The sequence below is a fragment of the Chenopodium quinoa genome, unplaced genomic scaffold, assembly GCF_001683475.1.
Source record: "Chenopodium quinoa cultivar QQ74 unplaced genomic scaffold, ASM168347v1, whole genome shotgun sequence".
In the NCBI taxonomy this organism is placed as follows: domain Eukaryota; kingdom Viridiplantae; phylum Streptophyta; class Magnoliopsida; order Caryophyllales; family Amaranthaceae; genus Chenopodium; species Chenopodium quinoa.
Genome location: NW_018742881.1, coordinates 1779493 through 1801626, shown reverse-complemented (window position 1 = coordinate 1801626; position 22134 = coordinate 1779493). Strand labels below are relative to the sequence as shown.

At 32.7% G+C, this 22134-nt stretch overlaps 2 protein-coding genes across 3 annotated transcripts; both read right to left on the bottom strand.

Moving 5' to 3' along the window:
• Window positions 1-583: 583 nt before the first annotated feature.
• On the bottom strand, window positions 584-3161 carry LOC110726820 (adenine/guanine permease AZG2-like). Its single transcript, XM_021906341.1, has one exon. It carries the CDS (start codon window positions 2458-2460, stop codon window positions 853-855), a length of 1608 nt encoding a protein of 535 aa, XP_021762033.1. The 5' UTR covers window positions 2461-3161; the 3' UTR covers window positions 584-852.
• A 6714-nt stretch (window positions 3162-9875) lies between these two features.
• Window positions 9876-21676, bottom strand: LOC110726819 (kelch domain-containing protein 4-like). Of its 2 annotated transcripts, none has more exons than XM_021906339.1 (20): window positions 21357-21676; window positions 20895-20981; window positions 20732-20800; window positions 20504-20636; window positions 20348-20394; window positions 20094-20180; window positions 19110-19171; window positions 18530-18572; window positions 18367-18450; window positions 17242-17361; window positions 16342-16447; window positions 15920-15983; window positions 15030-15072; window positions 13923-14186; window positions 13680-13841; window positions 13214-13351; window positions 12361-12513; window positions 12038-12124; window positions 10500-10568; window positions 9876-10395 (listed from the first exon to the last, which is right to left on the bottom strand). In XM_021906339.1, exons 1-20 carry the CDS (start codon window positions 21486-21488, stop codon window positions 10288-10290), a joined length of 2058 nt encoding a protein of 685 aa, XP_021762031.1. In that variant the 5' UTR covers window positions 21489-21676; the 3' UTR covers window positions 9876-10287. The 2 variants fall into 2 exon arrangements, with proteins under 2 accessions (XP_021762031.1, XP_021762032.1); XM_021906340.1 differs by having other exon boundaries at window positions 18367-18447; window positions 21357-21488.
• Window positions 21677-22134: the final 458 nt, after the last annotated feature.

Here is a 22134-nt window from a genome sequence, read left to right as displayed (position 1 = left end):
AGTAACCTTATACTAGCAATTCACCATATTAAGCAAGTTTTCAACTAACAATCAAATTATAAATCCAACTTCCTGTCAAAGTGTGTGCGTACAAATGTATATATGTTGGTGTAAGCAAAAATACATTATGTACACATTACATGCATATAGATTATTACACCTCAACTACATGAATTGTATGCACTAAATGATCGTACCATCTTATTTTTGTACGCCTTTATATGAGTTCAGGTGTATGGTATAATATATTGCACCAATTGGTTATTGGTGAAATAGTGATTGAAACTGCACTTGGTAGGGAGGATCGTGTGTTCGATCCCCCGCAATAACAATTGAGAGAGAAGTAGAACCTAATCACCCAAAATTGATCCCCGAATTCGAATTAGCCAAAGGGTGAAACAGGTGTAACACAAAAAAAGAAAAAAAAAATATTGCAATTGGTATATGAATTGATTGTGTTTTACAAGAGCTTGAAGAAGTGAGAACTTTGGAGTTTGGATGTGTTTCTAATTTGACTTGTATTCATAAAAAACATTGCATTTTAATCCCTCAAAAATTATGAAAATCAAAAGGGGAAAATTTATAAATAATAATAATAATAAAAAAAAAAAAACCATAATCCAAATAAATGCTCAAATTTAGATTTTATATTTATATATTCAAAATGCATGCACAAGAAGCCTTGAAAGATTACTAAACCTATGTCTGATAATCTACTCTCTACAAGAGTACAAGGATATGAAGCTCTCATTGAACCTTGTGCATACATGTAGTACGTACATTCTCACTAATTAAGCTAGCTAATTTAATACACTACTAATTAACCATCTAAACATGCTTATAACTTCAACATCAAACTTCATTATCAGGCACAGCAACCGCGATTACTTGATTTTCTTCCCTAATCACGGTCCTTCTCATCTTAATCAACCACTTGATAATCGTTACACCATAATCATACAAACTTAGCGCGACGTAAAACCCAATTCCTCCTATTATCCCATTGGATATGGAGTAAGTTAAGGGCATAAGTATTATGGTAATAAAGGCTGGCATTGCTTCTTTCATGTTACTCCAATCAATCTCTTTTACCACTTTCATCATCAAAACACCAACTACTATTAGTCCTGGCCCTATAGCCCATGGTGGTACACTAGTCATTAGTGGGGTAAAAAATAATGACAATAAAAAGTAAATCCCAATAATTACCGCGGTTAATCCTGTTCGGCCCCCTTCTTGGATCCCGGCTGTTGACTCAATGAACGTGGCGATAGGGGAAACGCCTAGGGCGGACCCTACTATGGTAGAACTTGCATCAACCATGTACGCGGCATATTCACCTTCAAAACTACCTTTATCGTCTATAAAATTACCAACTTCGGCCATAGTGTATAATGTACCCGTCGTAGCTAACACGTCTACGTATAATAATGTCACCAGAGCTACCCAAACATGACTAGTATTAAAATGTGCAAAACTAATTGCACCTGCTGTGGATTTTATCATATGAAAATCCACCACTTTTTTGAAATAATCGTAGCTTGCGTCACCAATTATAGTGTGTGGAAAATATGTAACGCTTGTACCTCTAAACCATGATATAAATGTAACAAAAAGAATACCATATATCATGCTACCTTTGATATTCTTCATAAGCCCATATGATATTATCAAGAGGCCCACTAAGCCCAACCATAAAGTTGGGCTTTGCATGGTCCCTTCCACACACTGGCCCGTAGTTGGGTCGGTGACCCGACAACCCGTGAGGGTCAATAATGTGGACGAATCAGGGCCCACCAGGCCCAATCCAAGATGAGATTGTAGCCCAGTGAATGCAATGAAAAGCCCAATCCCTCCGGCACAAGCGAGCCGGACCGGTGTAGGGATCAACCGAGCTAACTTGGCCCGAAGCCCGAGCACCGCGATAAGAAGGAAAGCGGCTCCTTCAACAAGGACCACGGCAAGGGCGGTCTCGTACAACATGGGCCCACTCCCATGAAAGCCCACCAAGTTGTAAGCCAAGTAAGCGTTGGACCCCATCCCAGGGGCCAACCCAAACGGGAGATTAGCAAATAAGCCCATAGCAACGGACCCCACAAAGGATGATAACGCGGTACCCACAATAAGGTCTTTCTTGAGTTGAGCTAGACACTTCTCGTACCCCGGGTTAGGCTTTAGGACACAATCAGCCCCACCCGGGGGCGAGCAATCAGCGGCCGAACATCGGCCGCCAGAATCAGCAATAACACTAGCATTTATAGTAATAATATACAACATGGTTAAGAAAGTAGTAGTGGCAGCACGTAACTCCTTTGTAAAACAACTTTTTCTAGCATCTAACTTGAAAAACCTACCAATTACACTGTTTAAAACAGCTTCATTGATATATTTCTCAAATCCCTCCCATTTTTTGTTTGATTTTGCACAAAACCCATTTCCTACACATAAATCTCTCCCCATTTTTTTTTGCTCAAATTGATTTTCAACACATAAATTTGAACACTTTATGTTGTGTTTTGTTACATGAAATGTGTGAAGGAAGGACGTCAAAGTTGGACGTGTTAATTTATAGAACAATGAAGGTTGAGTAGAAAAGGAGGGAAGATAGTGGGGGGCAAGTTTGTCCACTTTTGGGGTTGTGGAAAGGGTGGGGGATTATACTAATAGTGTATTAGGTTCATGTTGTTTAAATAAAATGCTTAAATAATTAATAAATTGATGTTTAAAAAGAATAACGTACTACTCCGTATAATATAAAATAAAGTGTTTTGTTTTGTACTTTGTTATTGAGCCTATCAACAACGATTTATTAAATTAAAGTACATATTTCAAAACAATACGAAGTATATTCGATCTCTAAGCCCGTATTTAGTTGACACACTGTGAGTAGTTGATGATTTTTTTTTTTTTTTTTTTTAAGAAAGTTTGGCTATAAATCCAAAAAATTTCATTATTTTATAAGAAATAATATAGTCACGTATTTTAAGAATATTTAATTTTTTTTAATTCTACGTGCATAATACACACATAAAAATTGTGAAAAGTCAAATAAGACATATATAGACAAAGACAAAGGGAATGCATAACTATTTTTTGAATTATGTTTAGTCGATAGTGTTCTAAACTTCTAAATAAAAAAAATAATATGTATTTTAAGAAAATAGTATAGAGACGACTCTATCTATAAGAAAATTGTACGTATTAACTAAACATATGATGAGACGATATGTTAAGTCGAGAATTCATGTCATGGCAAAGTATTTGTCATTCATCATGATGAGAGTGTTTCCACTAATCCACTCAGTTTCCTATCTCAAACAACATCCAACACTATTTAACGCTCATTAAGAACACTCATTCTATTTATTTGGAGAGGTAAACACTTTAGTTGACATCATCCATGATGGTAGTATGTTAGCTAGCAAATCATCAACATTAAAATAAATCATGATCAAATCAAGATCTCCATAAATTCCGTTTATATAATTATAAACTTGAATACAAAAACACTTGCGTGGACCTGGTCCACAATAATATTATTGTGGGCCCGAGGTCTATACACACGCAATTGACATTATATTAAATATAGTGACCATTATTTTTAACATAGTAACCTTATTTTTAACATAGTAACCTTTATTAAAACTACTACAACGTTTAATAATATTGTGAACTTGAAATACGACGCTATTACCCTAATTTTAGCATAGTGGCCTTTATTATTCATATTGATCAGTATATAAAATATTTCATTACAAAAATAACCACTTAAGCCTATATATTACCAAAATGATTTTTATTTCAACATAGTGACTTTTTTTAAAATTATAGTAACCCTTTTTTTTGTTAATAAAACAACCATACTTTCTCTAATGTTAGTGGTCCACAATAAATTAGTGTGAACCAGGTCCATTTAAGAATTTGTAACTTGAATAAACCATCATCAATATCAGATTCCCTTCTTCAAAAATCCCCTCAAAAAAATTGATCCAACTAAATAATTTGGATATTCATTTGAACTAGTTTAAAGTTAGGGATTTGTTGCAAATATCAAATAATATAAAAATTCTAGTGGTGGATTTTTAAAACTTTTATTCCCCCATTTTAAGGGGTAGGGATAGGTAAACACTTACAAATGCATGTTGTATTTAACAAACTTATACAATTGATAAATATTGCGAATGTCAAGTTAGAAAATATTATAGTCAAGCTAATTTTTAGGTTGTTTTTTATCAAGTTGCATTTTGATGAATTTAATGCTAAAGTGTGCATTCACATGAAGACATGCATGATTGATATAGTGTATAAAAAGAAAATCATAATGATTTTTTTGGTCAATTTTAAATGCAATAAATATATTTTAAAACTGCCTCTAATATATAAGAACTTTGATTATAGTAACAATAGACCTTGAACATATTAGAATTCGATGTAAAAAAAAAATTAAAAAAAAAAATCCTTATACACATATTTAAGATGAAATAACTATTCATAACATAGAATTATTGATAATTTTTAAAATAAATTAAAAACAAGAAAATATATATATATATATATATATATATATATATATATATATATATACTTACTGAACTGAACTGAAAATAAGTTGAAAAGAATATACCCTTAATATAGTACAAACAAACCCAAAAAGAATAATAATAATAATAATAATAATAATAATAATAATAATAATAATGGAGAACAATGTTGATAGACAAACCAAAATAATTAAATGATGTTTATTAAGCTTTCAAGATATATTTATCAAAATGTGAAATAAAAAATGTTGAACTCACTAATTCAACAACTCATGTAAACATAGCAATGTGATATTGAAAGTAACAACCCGCCTACTTAGTTTTAAATTATATGGAATACTACGTATTTGTCTATATATTGACAAACTTTTTAAAAAATGTTAATTTGCCCAACTCTTTGCATGGAATAATTATAAAATGGCCATAAAGAAAATAAAAAAATTAATAAAAACAATAATCAACTAATTTAAACTCTACTCTATGGTCGTAATCATGCAAGCTATTAGGCTTAGTTCTTCCCTCTTCCACATAATGTACGGAATTGTGTAACAATATACATTAATATTCAAATAACGTACTCCGTAATACATTTGTATACAATAAGAAAAAATCTAATATATATATATATAAAGGGGAGTTTTTTCCCGAGATTTTAGAGCGCCACGTAGGATTTTTATTTTTAAAAAATTATTAGAGCGCCACACAGGATTAATATTTTTAAAACGCTACAATTGGATTATGCCACCTAAGATTAGTTAACGTGCCACGTAAGATTATAAATTATAGTTATATCCAATAAATAATTCAAGTGCCACATAAGAATAAATGACCAATGAGATTTTAATGGTTACATTAATTAAATACAAAATATTATCTTTTGAGATTAGAAATTTTATCTAATACTTTAAAACAAATATCGAGAAAATGATATGTTACATTACTTACATACAACTAATAAAATAACAAATGTAATTACATAAATATGAATAATTTTTTTTTAAAAAAATAGATCGATCCGTGCATCGCACGGACTTCATCTAGTATAATAAATGTTTACATTTTCCTAATCACCTTATCATTACATATACTACAAATTACAAAATACAAACAATTTAATTTAAAGACTTTTTATTAAAGTCAAAACCATTTTTCCGTCAAAAAATAAATAAATTATTTTACTCTCCTAATATCTTCATCATCAATCACACAAAAAGGTGAAATCGTTCATTAATTGGTTTTTTAATCTATGAAGATTATACTTCGTAAAATTTATGTGACTATTACTTCATTCATCTAAAGAGGAAGCGATAGAAAGACATACTACATACTACGTATAAGATTTCTAAATGACGGATGAGTTTAACCGTGAGCTACAAAGGTTGAAGTTATATATAGATAAACTTCGATCATATCCTCATAAGTCTAGAAATCATCGCATGAATTAAATACATATAGTTGCAAGTTGTGATTATTGAATAAAAATGTGTGTTATGAGGGCAATGATGGATCTTACTCAAATAAACGCTCCAACATCATACATGTTATTGTTAGGGGATAATTATTGCATCTTCTTGCAAATCTAAATTGGGGACCGGAAAATTATTCCTTATTGATGAAAGACAATGGAATTTCCAATTTCAATGTCATTATTAGATTTTCTTTCAATATAATTATGGATTAGAATCTTTCGAAACACAAGTTGATTACACTAGCCTACCATTTTTAATTAAATACTTCGTATAATGTTAGTACTAATGTACTATGATAAAGCAATTATAATTACATTATTTGTTTATTAGTGCTTGTTTAATTGTATGCAAAATAGAGGGAGACGTTTAACTTTTTAGGAATTGAATATTAGTGATTCTACAAATCTAATATATATATATGTGAATATATATATATATATATATATATATATATATATATATATATATATGTGAATATATGTGACTATATATATACATAAAAAGGGGAGTTTTTTCTCGAGTTTTTAGAGAGCCACCTAGGATTTAATTTTTTCAGCGCGCATGTAGGATAATGAATTTAGTGGTAGCCAATTAAATACGATATTATTAATTTTTTTAGAATTAAATAATTTAAATGACACATAAGCAAAATTGGCGAATGAAATTTCTCAGTTTAAATTAATTAAATATAAAATATTATTTTTTGATATCAGGAATTTTATCTAAATATATAGAAAATTTTAGCATATAAATAAATGTATAAAACAATTATTTTAAAAAATTCAAACAAACTGTGCATCACACTGGTTCATCTAGTTGAATATTAATGATGTTTGGTTAGCATGAAATATATGAAACGGGAAAAATGTAACTTTTTTGAAAAGGTGTAATTTTTTATAGGATATGGAAAATTGCTTATCCACCCTTCCATTTAAATTACACTTCCTACCTCACTCAAATAGTATGTTAACTGCTTAATATTAAAAAAATTATTATTATTATTATTATTATTATTATTATTATTATTATTATTAATATTAATAATAATAATAATAATAATAATAATAATAAATCCAACATATTTCTTGTTCTTTTTATTGATTTATGTAACATATATACTTACCGAAAATGCTTTTCATAATAACACGAGAAGTATAAATTGGAGTTGACCAATCAGAACTTAAATTAGTTGGTAACGGAGTTGCTCTTGCTTAACCAAATAACACAACAATATTTGTCGGGATAATTTTAATTACTTCTTAACAGGGACAATTCGGATTAATCAGAGTTTAATAGGCTCTAAATTATAGGATTTGCTTAATAGATTGGAGGTGATGAACCCCAATTGAATCAAGAACTTTTATTATTAGTTCTCGTTCTTAACAAGATTCCACTTTCAAATTCTGACCATCTTGTTATTTCTTAGTTCCAACTTCCAAGTAACGCATGCATTTGCCTGATACTACACTTGTTACTTGTAAAGGGCTGCGCTCTATTTTTTTACTTGATCAACTTCAACCCCTTTAATCCTTTTCACGTTACTTTATATTTATGTACTTAGCTTTTTTTATATTCTTCTATACTTAGCTTATTATATTTATATTCTTCTAAACTTAGCTTATTTTTATGCAAATAGTGGACTATATACTACTATAATTTTTGTTTTTTTTATTATAATTCAGAGAAAGCAAGCAGCTCTAATCATCATCTAAATTAATGTGGCATGCGCAAGACAAGGGATAGTTTATTGGTTGCTTAAAAAGTGTTGAGTATATCCTTTTAAGGAATTTGTAGATGAGAAAGTTGACTAAGAAAATTAGAGCAAAACTCTAACAGCTAATCAGAATATAACTTGCAACTGAAAAAGATGGTTTAGAACAGAAGTTTGGCCTTGGAATATTGTGTTATAGAGAATCTAAGGGCTCATCTTTTGAGTGTTTTAGCATTTGGTTTTGTGTTTTGGCATCATTACACCATTTCTTCCTATGCTATGTTATAGAGTAAATTTATTTTTTAGGGTATGGTTAATTTATCCAAGCTTGATAAAGTCATATAGATAAAGGGTGTGCTCAAAATAGTAGTTTTAATTAATTAACTGATTAAAAGATTAAAATAAAGTTTAAGAGAAGTGTTTGATAAAGTAGCTCGCGGTTGAGAATTAGGGCCTGTTCATAATTACTGAACTGAGCTGAACTGAACTGAACTGATTGGAGCTGAACTGAACTGATTGGAGCTGAACTGAACTGAACTGAAAAATTAAAATGCATAAAACTGAACTAAACTGAACTAAACTGAACTGAACTGAACTGATTAGAGCTGAACTGAATTGAACTGAACTGATTGGAGCTGAACTGAACTGAAAATAAGTAAATATGAACAGACCCTTAAGTTATAATGTTTCTGTAATAATCTATTAACTATTACTAAAATAAAACGTTACTGATGTCATCACTCTCCGCATATCACTCAGACACTCACATAATATATTTTCACGCCTAAATGCAAGGATGGTGTCATTTTTTTTTTGTTATTTTTTTTTTTTTTTTTTTGGAGCTACCATATTTATTTTTGGAGCTACCATATTTAACAACTTTGAAATTGAAAATTAGAAACTTCTACATAACAATGACAACCTATCAAATTTATCTTTAAAAATAAAACAATTGTAAGCAGCACACTAATAAATGGACTCCTGAATTGAAATATGTATAAGGCGACGTTGAATAGGTATTATATCATAATTGTAATGAAAATCTCAAACTGTAAAATTACAAATATTTTTGTACAAGCTAAAGGTACATAATTCTTATTTATATTTATCCGTTTTTTTAAAATGTACAAATTATAAAAATAGATCTTATATAAATTGTGCATCGCATGGGTTTTAAGTCTCTAACCTAGTTAAAAACTATTTGAAGAATAAAGGCATAAAGATGAAATTAAACAAGCTGTTACCATTTTAATTTTCATATGAAATTTTTTTCACTATGCAGGATCAAATTAGGTCCATCTACATCTAATTATGCATGTTTTGAAACATGTTTATGTCGGTATTAAACTACTAACTAATCCAAATAAACTAGATCCTCAGACTTTTTCTAGTAGAAGCATATATGCTCAAATTAGACTTTCATCGCAAAATCATTACCATTTTGTAAAGGTAGTGGGGCTCTTTATGTTACTTAATTATGGGGACAAAAGTTGAAAATTTTTATCAAAAAGAAACATTGTAACAAATAGTCCACTAATATTTAGCCAACTTTTTTGTAATTCAAAGTTCCAAAAAAAACATTCATCTTGTCTTAGTAGATGTCAAAGCAAAACATCATTAAAACAAGTAAACTTAGTGATGTGTCTAGATTCACTTCCACCTTATGTCTAAATATGTTGAACTTGAGGGGAGAAATTTATATATTTTATGACGACCACATGTATTTAATGGGGGAAGTAATCATATTATATATCATGTCATGTTGATTCAAATTTTATGTCTGAACCAGAATTAGTGGTAGTTTACCAAACAAAAACACAAGAAAAGGATGCTTCTATTTCCCTCATGAATAATGGGGTTGTGAAGCTACAGGGTAAAGGAGATGTCCCCCACACAGAACACTCCGGATCGAGCCTCGGGTACCTTTTTCCCTGTACCGTCGAAGGGTTGGCCTTCGATCGTGAATGGGAAGAGTTGGACAGGAACTCTGTGATTGGCTGGCTAATGTGTGAGGTCATGCTGACTTGTAAGAAAAACCTACCAAAGAGACACAGAGTCAAGGATTTGTACAAATGAGTTGAATTTGGCAGTCTGTTATCATATAGCTTGTACGAAGTATTCGCTACGTTCATGGATTGAATGTAAGACCTGAACTGCTGATATCTGCCGTTCCTCAGGCCAAAACTTCAAGGTTTGCTCAGAAAACACAGATCACCTTGTGTAAAATAATACAAATCACAATTTAAGTGGATTAAATATACCAAAAAATACAATGTTTGCATGATTACATATATATGCCCAAGAATAAAGGACTTCACTAGCTAGTAGAACCTAAGATACAAACCTTGGTTCTGATCAAAATGACACGCTAAAGCAAAAATTTAACTTGGTGTGTACGTGTGCTGAAAATTCCGCGGTAGATGATTTAGAGTGATTTTTTTATGGACAAACCAAGTAAAAAGGATGAATCAAAATTTGCTTCTGGACAACTCGCAGCTGAGAGAAACTTAATCGTGCTCACACAATTCATTACTTCTCAGCCCAAAAGAGGTGCAACACCATGCATTTATCTTTGTGACGAAGATTGCTTGTTTTTCTTGTTGCCTCCTCTTTTAGAACTTAATGCAGCCGCTTCCTGCTCTTCTGCCTTTTGTTCCTCTTCTAACACAGCCAGCTACAGAAAGCAAATAAAGTGATTATTACGGCAATACAAAAGCTTGAGTATTTGAATATTTTGTCTACTTTAAAATATATAAGAGCACCATAAGCCTAAAATACCTCATCCAAAAGCGGTTTGAGCTCTCTATATCGAGCTTCAGCAAAATCAAAACCATCTTTCCGTAGCTCCTGAAAGACAAACAAAGGAGCAAGTTATGTCAGATGAATCTCGTACATTTTACAACAAATGGATCAAGTCAGATGATTTAGAGTTGTAGACTTGTTGATTTGGACTAGGCAGAAATGATTATTTGACGCTTGCATGTTACAAAATCATAAGACCCTGAAGTAATAATATGGCACTTCCAATTGGTGCAGCCATCCAGTAGCCAACACAAGGCATTTGGTGATGAGACAAGGAGAAAGAGATCATGATCACTTGATTCCAAACATAATTCACTTTAGGTTCGGGGCATGAATTATACAAGTAGAAAACACATGGTTTGTTTAAACATTGTGGAATGCAAGAGCAGAGATTATTTGGAAAAGTGGAGAGATAGTTGAGTAAGGGCAGTAAGTAATCACAAATATAGGAGGAAGATTGACAATTTTCATGAGTAGAAGCTAATTGATAGGAGATAAGAAGACCGGGTACTAAGAAGGCACTGGCAGCACCCTTAATGGCTAACTCTAGAAAAATTAAACATAGGCTTCCAGTTCAGTTGTTCAATAGGTGATCCATTCAGTTCATAGGTGTCCACAATATCCGAGGTCAAGCTTTGACTGTAAATTTGCCTACAAGTATACTGATATAACCAAAAACATATTTTATGAGATGAACTTATAATAATTAATTTAACGTATAAGATTTATACATAATCATATTATTTTGAGTGGAAATAAAGATCAAAGACTCAAGTTTCAACGTCGAAAAAACAAGTAGTTGAATTGGGTGTCTTCTATAACGAAATGGAGTAGCATCTAAATTACTTCAGTCAAAAGGCAATATTAATGCAATTCTGGAGGGGACCCCTTACATGAAACATCCAAGTGTCCAAAATATTGCAAATCCCTTTTATTTACTCCCTCAATTTCCCATTAGTCACATTAATAATCAAATCCCAATAAAGCAATACTTTGTATAAGTTTTCAGTTCTAAATCCAATGTACTTACCATTAACTTCATAATATGTGTGCAAACTTTTACAAGTCAACTATTTTTGACTTGAGGTAGAACTAAGTTGTATAATTCTTTAACTCATATGATTACCAATCATTTTCAAGATTTCCTTTAGGTAAAACAATTCTGGGAAAATAATAAACCCTCTTATTACCATTTTGATATTTTATTAAGGCCCCATTCTCTTCACCTAATTCAAAAGTATTCAGAACATAGCTTAAGTTCATCAAATATAATTTATGTCTAGTTAAAAAAAAAAAAATTAAGTAAAGCAATAATTATATAATTTCAGTTTACCAAAATTGAGTTGAAGAGAATATATGAACATTTTGGCAGATCTTAAATATCGAAGCATAAAAGAGGTAAGTAAAACTAGCACCACAGACACTGGTAGAAGACAATAATGGACCACAAATTAGAGGGAAGTCATAGCTTAAGAAAAAGGCAAAAACATGAGGGGAAAAAGAAAGTAGCTCACCTTGCCAGTGTGTTGAGTGTGTTCATATGCTGCCATTTGCCAGTACATATTTGTGCGCTTATAAAAGTCCTTCAATGATTCACCAGGCTTCACAAGAAATAAAGAAAGTTAAATGAGTGCAAGAAAGAATATATCAAAAATCAAGCCAGCTAAACAATAGAAACTACATCAGTATAGCTTATAAATCAAGGTCTGACATAATTTCCAATAGGACTAATGCCAGCATGTAGGGGAGATTTGCATGCCATTTTCACTGAAAGTAAAATGGTATGCTTGTAAGAATTCATAATAAGTTAGTGAAGGATGCAAAAAACAATAAGTACCACAGGTGTCCTCATTGAATCAGAAAGGCCAAGACTAGCTCTGATTTGCTCTATTCTAGCACGTTTTTCCTTCCTCCGGAGACTCTTTCCAGCCCCTTTTATTAGAGCAACTGCCTCTCCTACTTGACTTGATTTTCCATCAGCATTCGCAGCCTTCAAAAAAAAAAAAAAAAAAAAAAAAAAAAAACAGTTAACTTTTTGCTTTGTCCACAAGGCCCACAAGGCCCCACGCCTTAGGCATGGTGGCAGGGGTGTTAAATGTCGGAGTGTTAGCTGCACAATTGCAACACAAGCCATACCCTTACAGTTGCAAAGAAGCTATTATGTTTTAAGATCCTTGCTTGAAAAGGTGGACATTTGATAGAGCCATTTCACAGCAGAGAATAACCAGACAGCTACTCATGCACCTAACTCTAGTGGTAGCTTGTGGTACATGAACTACCATATTTTCCAACAATACCAGAACCATATTTAATTAAACTGGAAATATATACATATTTCCAAGCTAATTTTGACATATATATCCCTCCAAGGAATCAAAAGAAAGAGATCAGAACTATCCATCAACTGTGGTGGATTTAAAGGCATTTTCATCTCAATCTAGTACAGAAGCATTAAAATATCAATATCCACAACCTTTTCACAAATATAATTCAACTCAAACACCAGAATATGAGAATAGTACCAACATAGAACATGAGCTAACTAAAGAGAGATACAGAAGGGACAATTAATCAGCTTTCAGCTCAATCTAGAACACATGAATAACAAACACAAACAATAACAAAAGGCAGAAACAAAGGGAGCCAGTAAATAAGATCCTGTTCAAATGTAAACAAGAGTAGAGAAGCACCTCCATTTCTACATCATCATCATCATCATCATCAGTGTCTTCACAACTGCTTTCACCATCTTCACTGTCATCATCTCCATCATCATCATCTTCTTCATCTTCATCTTCCGAAGCTTCAACCCATTCAGATTCAGAAGCCTGATATCCAATAAAATGAACGGAATTAAATTAATTGCCAGTAGTATACGCAGACATTTTTTATGAAGTCAAAACTTCTAAATAGTGACTGTAATGCATAAATCCTATTTCTCACGAAATCAACACAATTCATGATATTAGTAAATACATGTAAAAGTAGATTAGGTCAGGAAACTGAAGTTCATTAAATGAAATCTAAGTTTAAAGATGCAGTGACCTTTCAAAGGCACAACTCACAAGCTGAACAAGATCATATTACTTTCACTTTGCAAAATACTAAGATGAGCAGTACATATTCTGGGAAAAAAAAAGGAAGGCCTAAACTTACCTGTATTATGCACTTCCATTCATCTAGTTTGCTTAGGTTAAGTGTGTACAGATCATCAAGTGTGATTTCACGATCTTTGACCTCCATCATGCCTCCATACAAGTATAAAGTATCCCTTCCAACAGCCATGCACGCATTGATGCGTCCACAAGGCTTGACAACCTGTAAATGTGTATCACATTACAATACAGAACTACAGAAACAACCATAAAGCTTAATAGCCAAGCATTTTGAAATACAAACCTCTGGTAAGGCAATAGTTAGTGATTCCTTGCTAGTGCCAGGTTCACAAGACCCTCTATCATTTTTTGGACCCAGTTTATCACTGCTGCCAATATTGTCTGTCTCAAGAGACATATCACCAACGCTCTCCTCCAAACCATTTCTTACTTCTTGGTCATCCATAACTGTATCAACTCCATTTTCTTCACCAAGATTTCTATCTGATGAATTAACCTTATTTTCTGATAACAATTTATTATTTTTGTCATCAGTAATCTTTTTCAACTGCAAAAACATATAAAAAGACGCCACAATCAGAGGCAACATCGGTAGAATTGTATCCACCAGCCCAAGAGAATATACTGGTGATCCCACCAACACCAGGAAATGAGGAAAGAATTAGAGGAAAAAAGCAAGCAGAATCACAGAAAGTTATTCCTCAACCTTATGCAAATACTCAGGAGGTATTTCGCAAAGGGCTACTGGAGAGATTGTAAGTTTGGGGGAGTTAGCAGTTTGACCAATCCGAAAAGCTCTCAATAGGTATCTGGTAAAAAGCTTATTGGAGAAGCTAAAATTATGATTGGTTCCAATAAGCTCTTTTACAAGAAGCTCAAATTTGAGGCTTAAACAAATTGATAGTAGCCAGCTAAAAGAGATCAATATAGTCAATTCATAACCTACTTTTAAAATTTCGAACAGCTATCAACTTATACCATATAGCTGACTTTACCAAACAACTACTAATGAATCAACTACTTTCTATTACAATATAGTCAAACCAGATACTAAAATAAACTCTTACAATCAAGTTCAACTGTTAGTTCTTTGCCAAAAACAGCATCCGAATATTCTACCTTAGCCAGAATCCTATGCAGAAGAGCCAAAATAATGTCAATTGGGATAATTAAGTTCGTTGTTGTTTCACTTTTCTAATCAAGGGTCTAGAGAAATAACTTCACTGCAATTGCTGGTTAAGGCCATGACCTAACCAAACCTTAATGTTTCCCTCATTTGTCATATTATTCAAGAAAATGAAGAAAAGATTTTCACTCCCCTAACTATCAAACTATTGGAAGATTAATCAAACACATCTAATGCCCAAATAAAGGCTTTAGAAGTAAATACCTTATCTTTGCTGGACTTCTCCTTGCGGAGCTCCAGTGGGTACCTAATAGAAAGAGGAGATGGGTTAGTTCCAGCTAGTAGAACTTGTCAAAACATTTTTTAGCACTTGAAGAGAATAGATAAGCTGATCAGTACCACAGCTATGTTTAGTAACTTAGTTTAATTAATCTGATTTGTTCTTATCTGACAAAATTTGACCTTAGGGGCAATATCAATGTGATGTTAGATTATGAAATTTTCATAACTTTTCTATTTTAATCTAAGATATTTAGTAACAAACAAGCACAAAAATTAAGAAAACATTAAATAAGTTGAACTCACAATACAGTCAATGGATTTTTCATATTTCAAACTCCATCTTATACATTGTTTTATAAGTTCTAGTTATAGATCTTATCCCAGTGATAAAACAAGCTATGTTCTGATAGTCCTCAAGGGATCTTTAAGGTTTAAGGTTCTATTGAATCACCGTGGGACATGGGTTCATGGTTTTGGTATGAATCCTTGATAATCCATTCACAAGGTCTTAAAAGAGACGATTCCTATTAACAAATAAAACAAGGGAAAATTTCACATTATCTACCTAAGTAATTACAAAGCATAGGAAGGAGGGTTTTATAAACATAGCGGTCAAGGAGTGACGGTGCCCCATAATAAAACAAGTACTATTACATCCCTATAGTAGCTTCATATGGGAATATGGGATTTCCATCATGTCAGGACTCAGGAGGTTGTAACTTGATAGAGCAGAAAGATAATTTTATATAGACATTAGTTTGCAAATGTGAATTGAAAGCCAATGGCATAAAATGTCATTTTTGTGCACTAATTTCGCCAGAATGACATTAATTTACTAGAACTATCCAAATTAAAACTATGACGATATTTACCAGCGGTGATTGTCCAATTGAAAGCCATATAGCTCATTTAGAAATAGACTCATCATCACATCGCCTGTTTAAATAAACAAAGCAGGTCAGCAAGAGAGCATTGTAGTCATAAAAGGCATAATAGAAACTTGGAAAATTCCAAACAAATAAACAAATATAGTACAACACCACGAGTTTTCAACTGCAAAGCTTGGCAAGTATAGAATTGCAGATATCATAACCACTACTGTAACTTTAGGTTTGATGTGGTCTAATTTTAATTAGAATGATTAATAAGCTTCCGTAAAAAGGTGAAGGGGACATGACCTATGCCTTTACAAAAAATACCTCTTCAACTTTGCACAATTACTTGGAATAGTTTAGTAAATGAAAAGAGCAGTGCAAGCAAATTATTTCTTATGAAAAGTAATTAATAAACTAACCACCAGCTTCCATGTCTACCACTCCTCCAAAAAGTACAGCTCTTTTCTTGTGCACACACATAGAAAATCCAGCGCGAGGTCCTGGAGGCATCCCACTTTTCTTTACCTGATCAGAGGAGACAAAGATACAAAGTTTGTAGAGAGCACAAGACTAAGAAATGAAATTCTGGCTAAAACGATAAACAGCTATGGGCAACACAAAATCGTACAAATAACTATTCAAATAATAGCTCCAGCAAAAAGAAGTCAGCCACACATAAAGAGTTTAACAGTACATGCTTATACAGGTATTAGTGATGAAAAGAATGAAAATGATTCCAAAACAGCAAATCAAACAGCAGAATTTCAAGATATACTGCTCAAAAAGCTGTTTTTAGACATTAATGTCGACCTATTTAATATCCCCAAGTTTAATTGATATCTAATGGACCAGAAAAATATCATTTCATACCACCTTCAGCATTTCCAATCCACAAGAAGTTTTGTAGGACCCATTCATTGATATGCATGCTCCTATTTTTATTCAGTATACACATTGGAGGGAATGACAAAAGCCAGAGGGAGTAACAAAGACTGGAGAACACCTACTTTTGATATCTGTTCCAAATTTGTTGGGTCAGAAACTGGATCTTAGCATCAATCTAAAACTAAGACTGATCAATGTACTATAAAAATGTGCAGCAACTTTGATATCTCGGATTAAGAAATAAAGTTGAAGTGAATTTTGATACTGATTGCAGTTTAATAGTGAATTTGACTGTAATAGTCTAAGATGCAACAAGTATAGCATCAATATGCTATACAGTATATAGCAATATATAACATGTAAAACAATTTTCACTATAACAAATTTAAAAGTTGATAAATTGGAAAAGAATTAACATTCTGATGTGCTCAGACCTTGTTCCATTCCCATGTTCTCGGGTCCAAAGACCACATATCAGAGTGGACTACTCCCTTCTCAGAGCTGCTGTTTTTATCCGATGACAGTTCTTTGAAATAACCTCCATACAAAAATATCTGCAGTGTCATAGCAAAGAATTTGTGAACAATAGTTGTACAGGAGTTCAATAAATCTCAAACCTTGACACTTGATAGTAATATCAAGTGAACAGTATAAAATTATATAATTCAGTTAGCATAGCCAATCTTCCCAAACCATAAACATTACAGAATGACCAGAAAAAAAATTATTAAACAAGATTTCTACTTCTCCTTCAAACAACCAAGTACCTTGGTGCCTCATTAGAGCATAATTCATGAGATTAAGTATATTATCCTTCCCAATAACAGAGCTAACTCGACAAAAATCAGCAGCACCAAAATGGAGAAACACATGGTCATTAGAATGGCTATTTCTGTCTAATGGGATAGCTTTATTATGCTACCAAGCAATGATTAATATTGACTCTTCACAGAGTCATAAACAAAGGCCTTCAGTTGTATGAATCAACAAACACCGGCCGCTCTAACAGTCTTTCTAAAATCCATCTCTCAATTGTCAAGTGCAAATCTGTTAAGATTCTGAATATAGAAGGTTCCAGAAAAAGACTGGCTCGATGTCATTTGGGGTAGAATAACCTTGACATGAAGCACCTTATTTTGTTTGCCCATTTTCTTCAAATCTAAACCCTCCAGCTTAAAAAAAGATTATAATTCCACATGCAATCAATGAATCTGATAAGAGCTTTCATTGAATTAAGCTGGAAGATGTACTTCATTCATCATACCATAACTGAAACTCTAGAAAAATGTTTTGGAAAGTTGTTCTCATCTCGCAATTAAAAGCCAAAAAGATAGTAGCATTCAGGAATTTTAGTTCCCACAAGACTGTCAAATATTAATCTAAAAGCAAGATGTGGTAATAAAAATAATAATATTACAACATAGACCCTAATTTGCACCATGTACATAGCACAACAACATAATAAAGAGAAATAGGAAACTAGGCGCTGCATGAGTAACAGCATACAACAGAGTGAGCGATCTAAATCCAGAATTAAAAAAAGGAGTCATTAGTCTAACCTCATCTTGATAAACAGCAAGCTGAAAACCACTCCTTGGACTGGGCCACATGCACCCAGGCCGAGGCTTTATTTCTTGCCACTGCTATTCAAAACAACACGTCAATTTTTGAAAGCAAAGGAATGATAGAAATATTATACCAAATGAGTTGGTAAGTATGCACCTTGAACTGATCCAGGTCAAATACATGCAAATCATTAAGGTACCTGAAAAGATAATTATGAAAGGGTCTCGTCATAATATATATTTGCTGATCTGGCAACATGTTAAACACGAACACTGAAATACTTAATTATAAGCCATAAGCAATGAGTATGAAGCCCCAACTGTTGCATGCTAATTCACAATTGTCAATGTCTAACAGTACTATTATATCTATGATGAGTCAAATCCAGGAGACTACCAATATTTTATAAAGGGAACAGTAAATCAAATTATGTAAATAATGGCAAATTGAATTACAAGGAGTTTAGAAATTTTTAAATGGAAAAGAGACCCCCAAAAAGATCCTATCATTCCTCTCAAGCTAAATAACCAATTAACCAACAAAACGGTGAAAATAGCCTTATGTCATCCGAAGTTTGGAGTGTGATATACCTTAACAATATAAAAAGAACAGTATTTTAATCTTGATGAACACAACTTAATACTTCATCAATATTAAACAATATAAAAATAAAAAAAAATAAAAAATAAAAAAAAAAAAAACCCAAAGAACTAGAACAAAAGATTGAAAAACAAACCTTACTTCTCTAAGGGTATCATAAAATCCACCAAACACTATGATCTTGTGTTTGTACAGAACCTGCAAGACATTACTGATAAGCCAGATGATAGCCAGGTCTACAAAATTCAAAAGTAACTTATACAAATAGACCAGTGAAAGCAAACGGAGCATTTCACAACAAAACAAGCTACTGGTACAGATCCCGCTTTAAAATCTGGAGAAAAGAATTAAATAAATTGAGCTGCACATAAAACAACATCCCATAGTGGATCCTACATCGGCATGATTTAAGGAGATCCAGGGATAAGATCAAGATTCGAGGATATACTGAATGTACTATAACAAGATAGGAAAAAATTGGCAGACCAGCAAAAAGGTATTGCCTAGAACCTGACTACCTCAACTCTCATTTTCAAGCTAGCTGTGCTTATGTCTAATTTAGTGAGAAAACAACCTTGTTCCACTTGACCAAAGTAAGGAGTGGTAACAAAAACAATACTCTATAGTCTATACATAACAGAACTAAAGCTGAACACAATATATTACAATCTACAAAAACTAGCAAATAAATATTGCAAAACCAAGACATAGTTTTGAGCATACAGAAACAAAGTTCCATCGCATGATTAGACAGTAACCAAACCAAAGGAGCATTCTCTCACACTGAGTGAAATGTTTCAAATCTTCCATATGTTTTACAAAATTAGTGTAAGCGATGGCTATGTTCAACAAGTCATTGTATCTCTTAACAGTTCACAGCATCAGGAATCACATTCTCTAAGAATGCTTACAGGTCTACAATCAAAACAATAGATAATCTATCCTGAAATCCAATAATATCTGCAAAGGAAGACATGGAAACTGAATGCAAAAGAAAACCACACCGCAGCAACTTCCATCTAAACAGGGAATAATTCATCACCTTCGCTGCTTGGCAGAAATCTTGCAATAGCTAATAGTCCTAATACTGAAGGAAAAAAAAAACATATGCTAAGCTTACCATCCGATGGCCAGACCGTGGACTTGGAGCTCCCTTGTAATTTAATTGCTCCCATTGATTTGTCTTAAGGTCTAATACCCAAAAATCCTGTTATGGAAAACAGTAATCCCTCCATTAGCAATGAAGTAGTACAGATTATATAGTGTAAATAACAAGCAAGTTAATCAACTCTTCTACGTGATATCAGCATCTCTCAACACCCACTCTCAATCCTCCCCTCCTTCCACTCCCAGAATAATATATGCAGGTTTTACCTTATAATGATGAAATCTCTCCTGATTTGGAGATGTGAATTCACCACCTGTATCAGTCATTAAAAAAAGCCATTAAGAAAAAAATTTCTAGGTGAAATATAATTCAAAAAAGAGCAAAGATTCGTCAAAATTCTTTGAATCAATATCTGTTTGTACCAAATATATAGAGGTAATTCTTCCAAGCAACAGCTTGATGTGCACTACGAGGTGGGGGGCTATTAGGGCTCGATACTAATTTCCAATCTTGCTTTTCAATATCAAAACGATAAAGATCACCATAGACATATGTCTGCATTCACCACATAAAATATCAAAATGTCACCCAAAGAAGCCAAAAAATAAAAGCAAAATATTGATTGTCTTAAAGATGTCACACAGCATAACCTTATTGCCATTGTAGAATTCACCACCATATAGGATCAACTCTGTCTCTTTCAATGGATTTATAGTCAACTACATAACATCAAATACAACTCAATCAATAACCTACCAAAACATCAAAGCAACATTAAAAACAAACAACAAATCCAAAATGCAAGAGAAATACCGAGCCATTAGACCGAGCTGACGGCGCAGGCACGTTTTCCTCAACAAGTACTTCCTTCTTCTTAGCTTCCTCCTTCTGAATACTTAGCTACATAAACACACACAAATCCCATATTAGCCTATCATGTCAAAATTAAATTCAGAAATACCAGGTACCCTTCACTATAAACCATCCACATAAACCCCACCTCCGTTCGGATTATATAGTCACGTTGATAGCGTAATTTAAACTAACAATGCACAACTAAAATCAAACAAACATAATAGTATAACAAAAATTTCACATTATCCAAATCAAAAAAGGGAAAATACCCATCATCATAAAACCCCCCAAAACCCCAAATTTAGAATATAAACACCACAAATTATGAATCATTAATTCAAAAAAAAAATACCCAGATAGTAAAAATTACAGTATATGATAAAAAGAGGGTATTTTTGAAGAGAAGGAAAGAGAAAGAACCAAAATGGCGTCAATGTCATCTTCAGGAGAGAGCTTCTTAGACTCACGGCGAGCTTTTTTCTCCTCAGCTTTGGCAGTTTTTTTCTCGGTTTTTTCCTTGCCTTTTCCTGGCTTCTTTTGCTTCTTCCCCATTCTTTTGCTGTTCTTCTTGTTCAAACAGAGAGACGTTCAGCCAAACAAGAGTTAAGAAGAAGGGCGCCTGAAACGATACTCAATTCAGTAGCTTTGCAAAAAAATTTGCTAGAGGGCGGCTATGTTCTGATTAAGGAGTAATTAACACTTTTTCTTTTCTTTTCTTTTTACACAATTTATTAGGCCGTAAAATTCAAGTATGATCAGTTTATATATCATCTCCATTATTTTAGCATACATATTATGGAGTAGTAAAAATACACATATGGGGCCATGAGCAAATTAATTGTACCGTAATTTGCCTATACATAATTACATAGGTAAATAAGTAAATCACTAATCTATTAAGTGATTTTTTTAATAAGGAAAAGGATCCTAATAAGTTGAAACCTCTCACGAGTCAATCTGATCCGAGTTAGCAAGACCCTTTAGGAGTAGAGAAAGGATAGGCAAATTTTCAACTCCAAAGTACCATTGTGGTTAGTAAGGTTTGATCCCACAACTTTGGTTGTGTACCACTAAAATAAACCAAACAAGTGAATAGTTTTTATCTAATTATATAAAACTTCAACATATTATTAAGGCTCTCAAAAATTAATGATTATTTATTGATTAATTAAAAGGTTTAGTTAAAGAAATTTGAGCC

Bases quoted from the DNA above. Each gene is read 5' to 3' on its own strand.
- LOC110726820 (XM_021906341.1), bottom strand. From the start codon at position 2,460: ATGGGGAGAGATTTATGTGTAGGAAATGGGTTTTGTGCAAAATCAAAC.
- LOC110726819 (XM_021906339.1), bottom strand. From the start codon at position 21,488: ATGGGGAAGAAGCAAAAGAAGCCAGGAAAAGGCAAGGAAAAAACCGAG. The intron at 19,172-20,093 runs GTAAGCTTAGCA...AATGTCTTGCAG, and splicing joins CACGGTCTGGCCATCGGATG to GTTCTGTACAAACACAAGAT. The intron at 18,573-19,109 runs GTTTGTTTTTCA...TTATCTTTTCAG, and splicing joins GATACCCTTAGAGAAGTAAG to GTACCTTAATGATTTGCATG.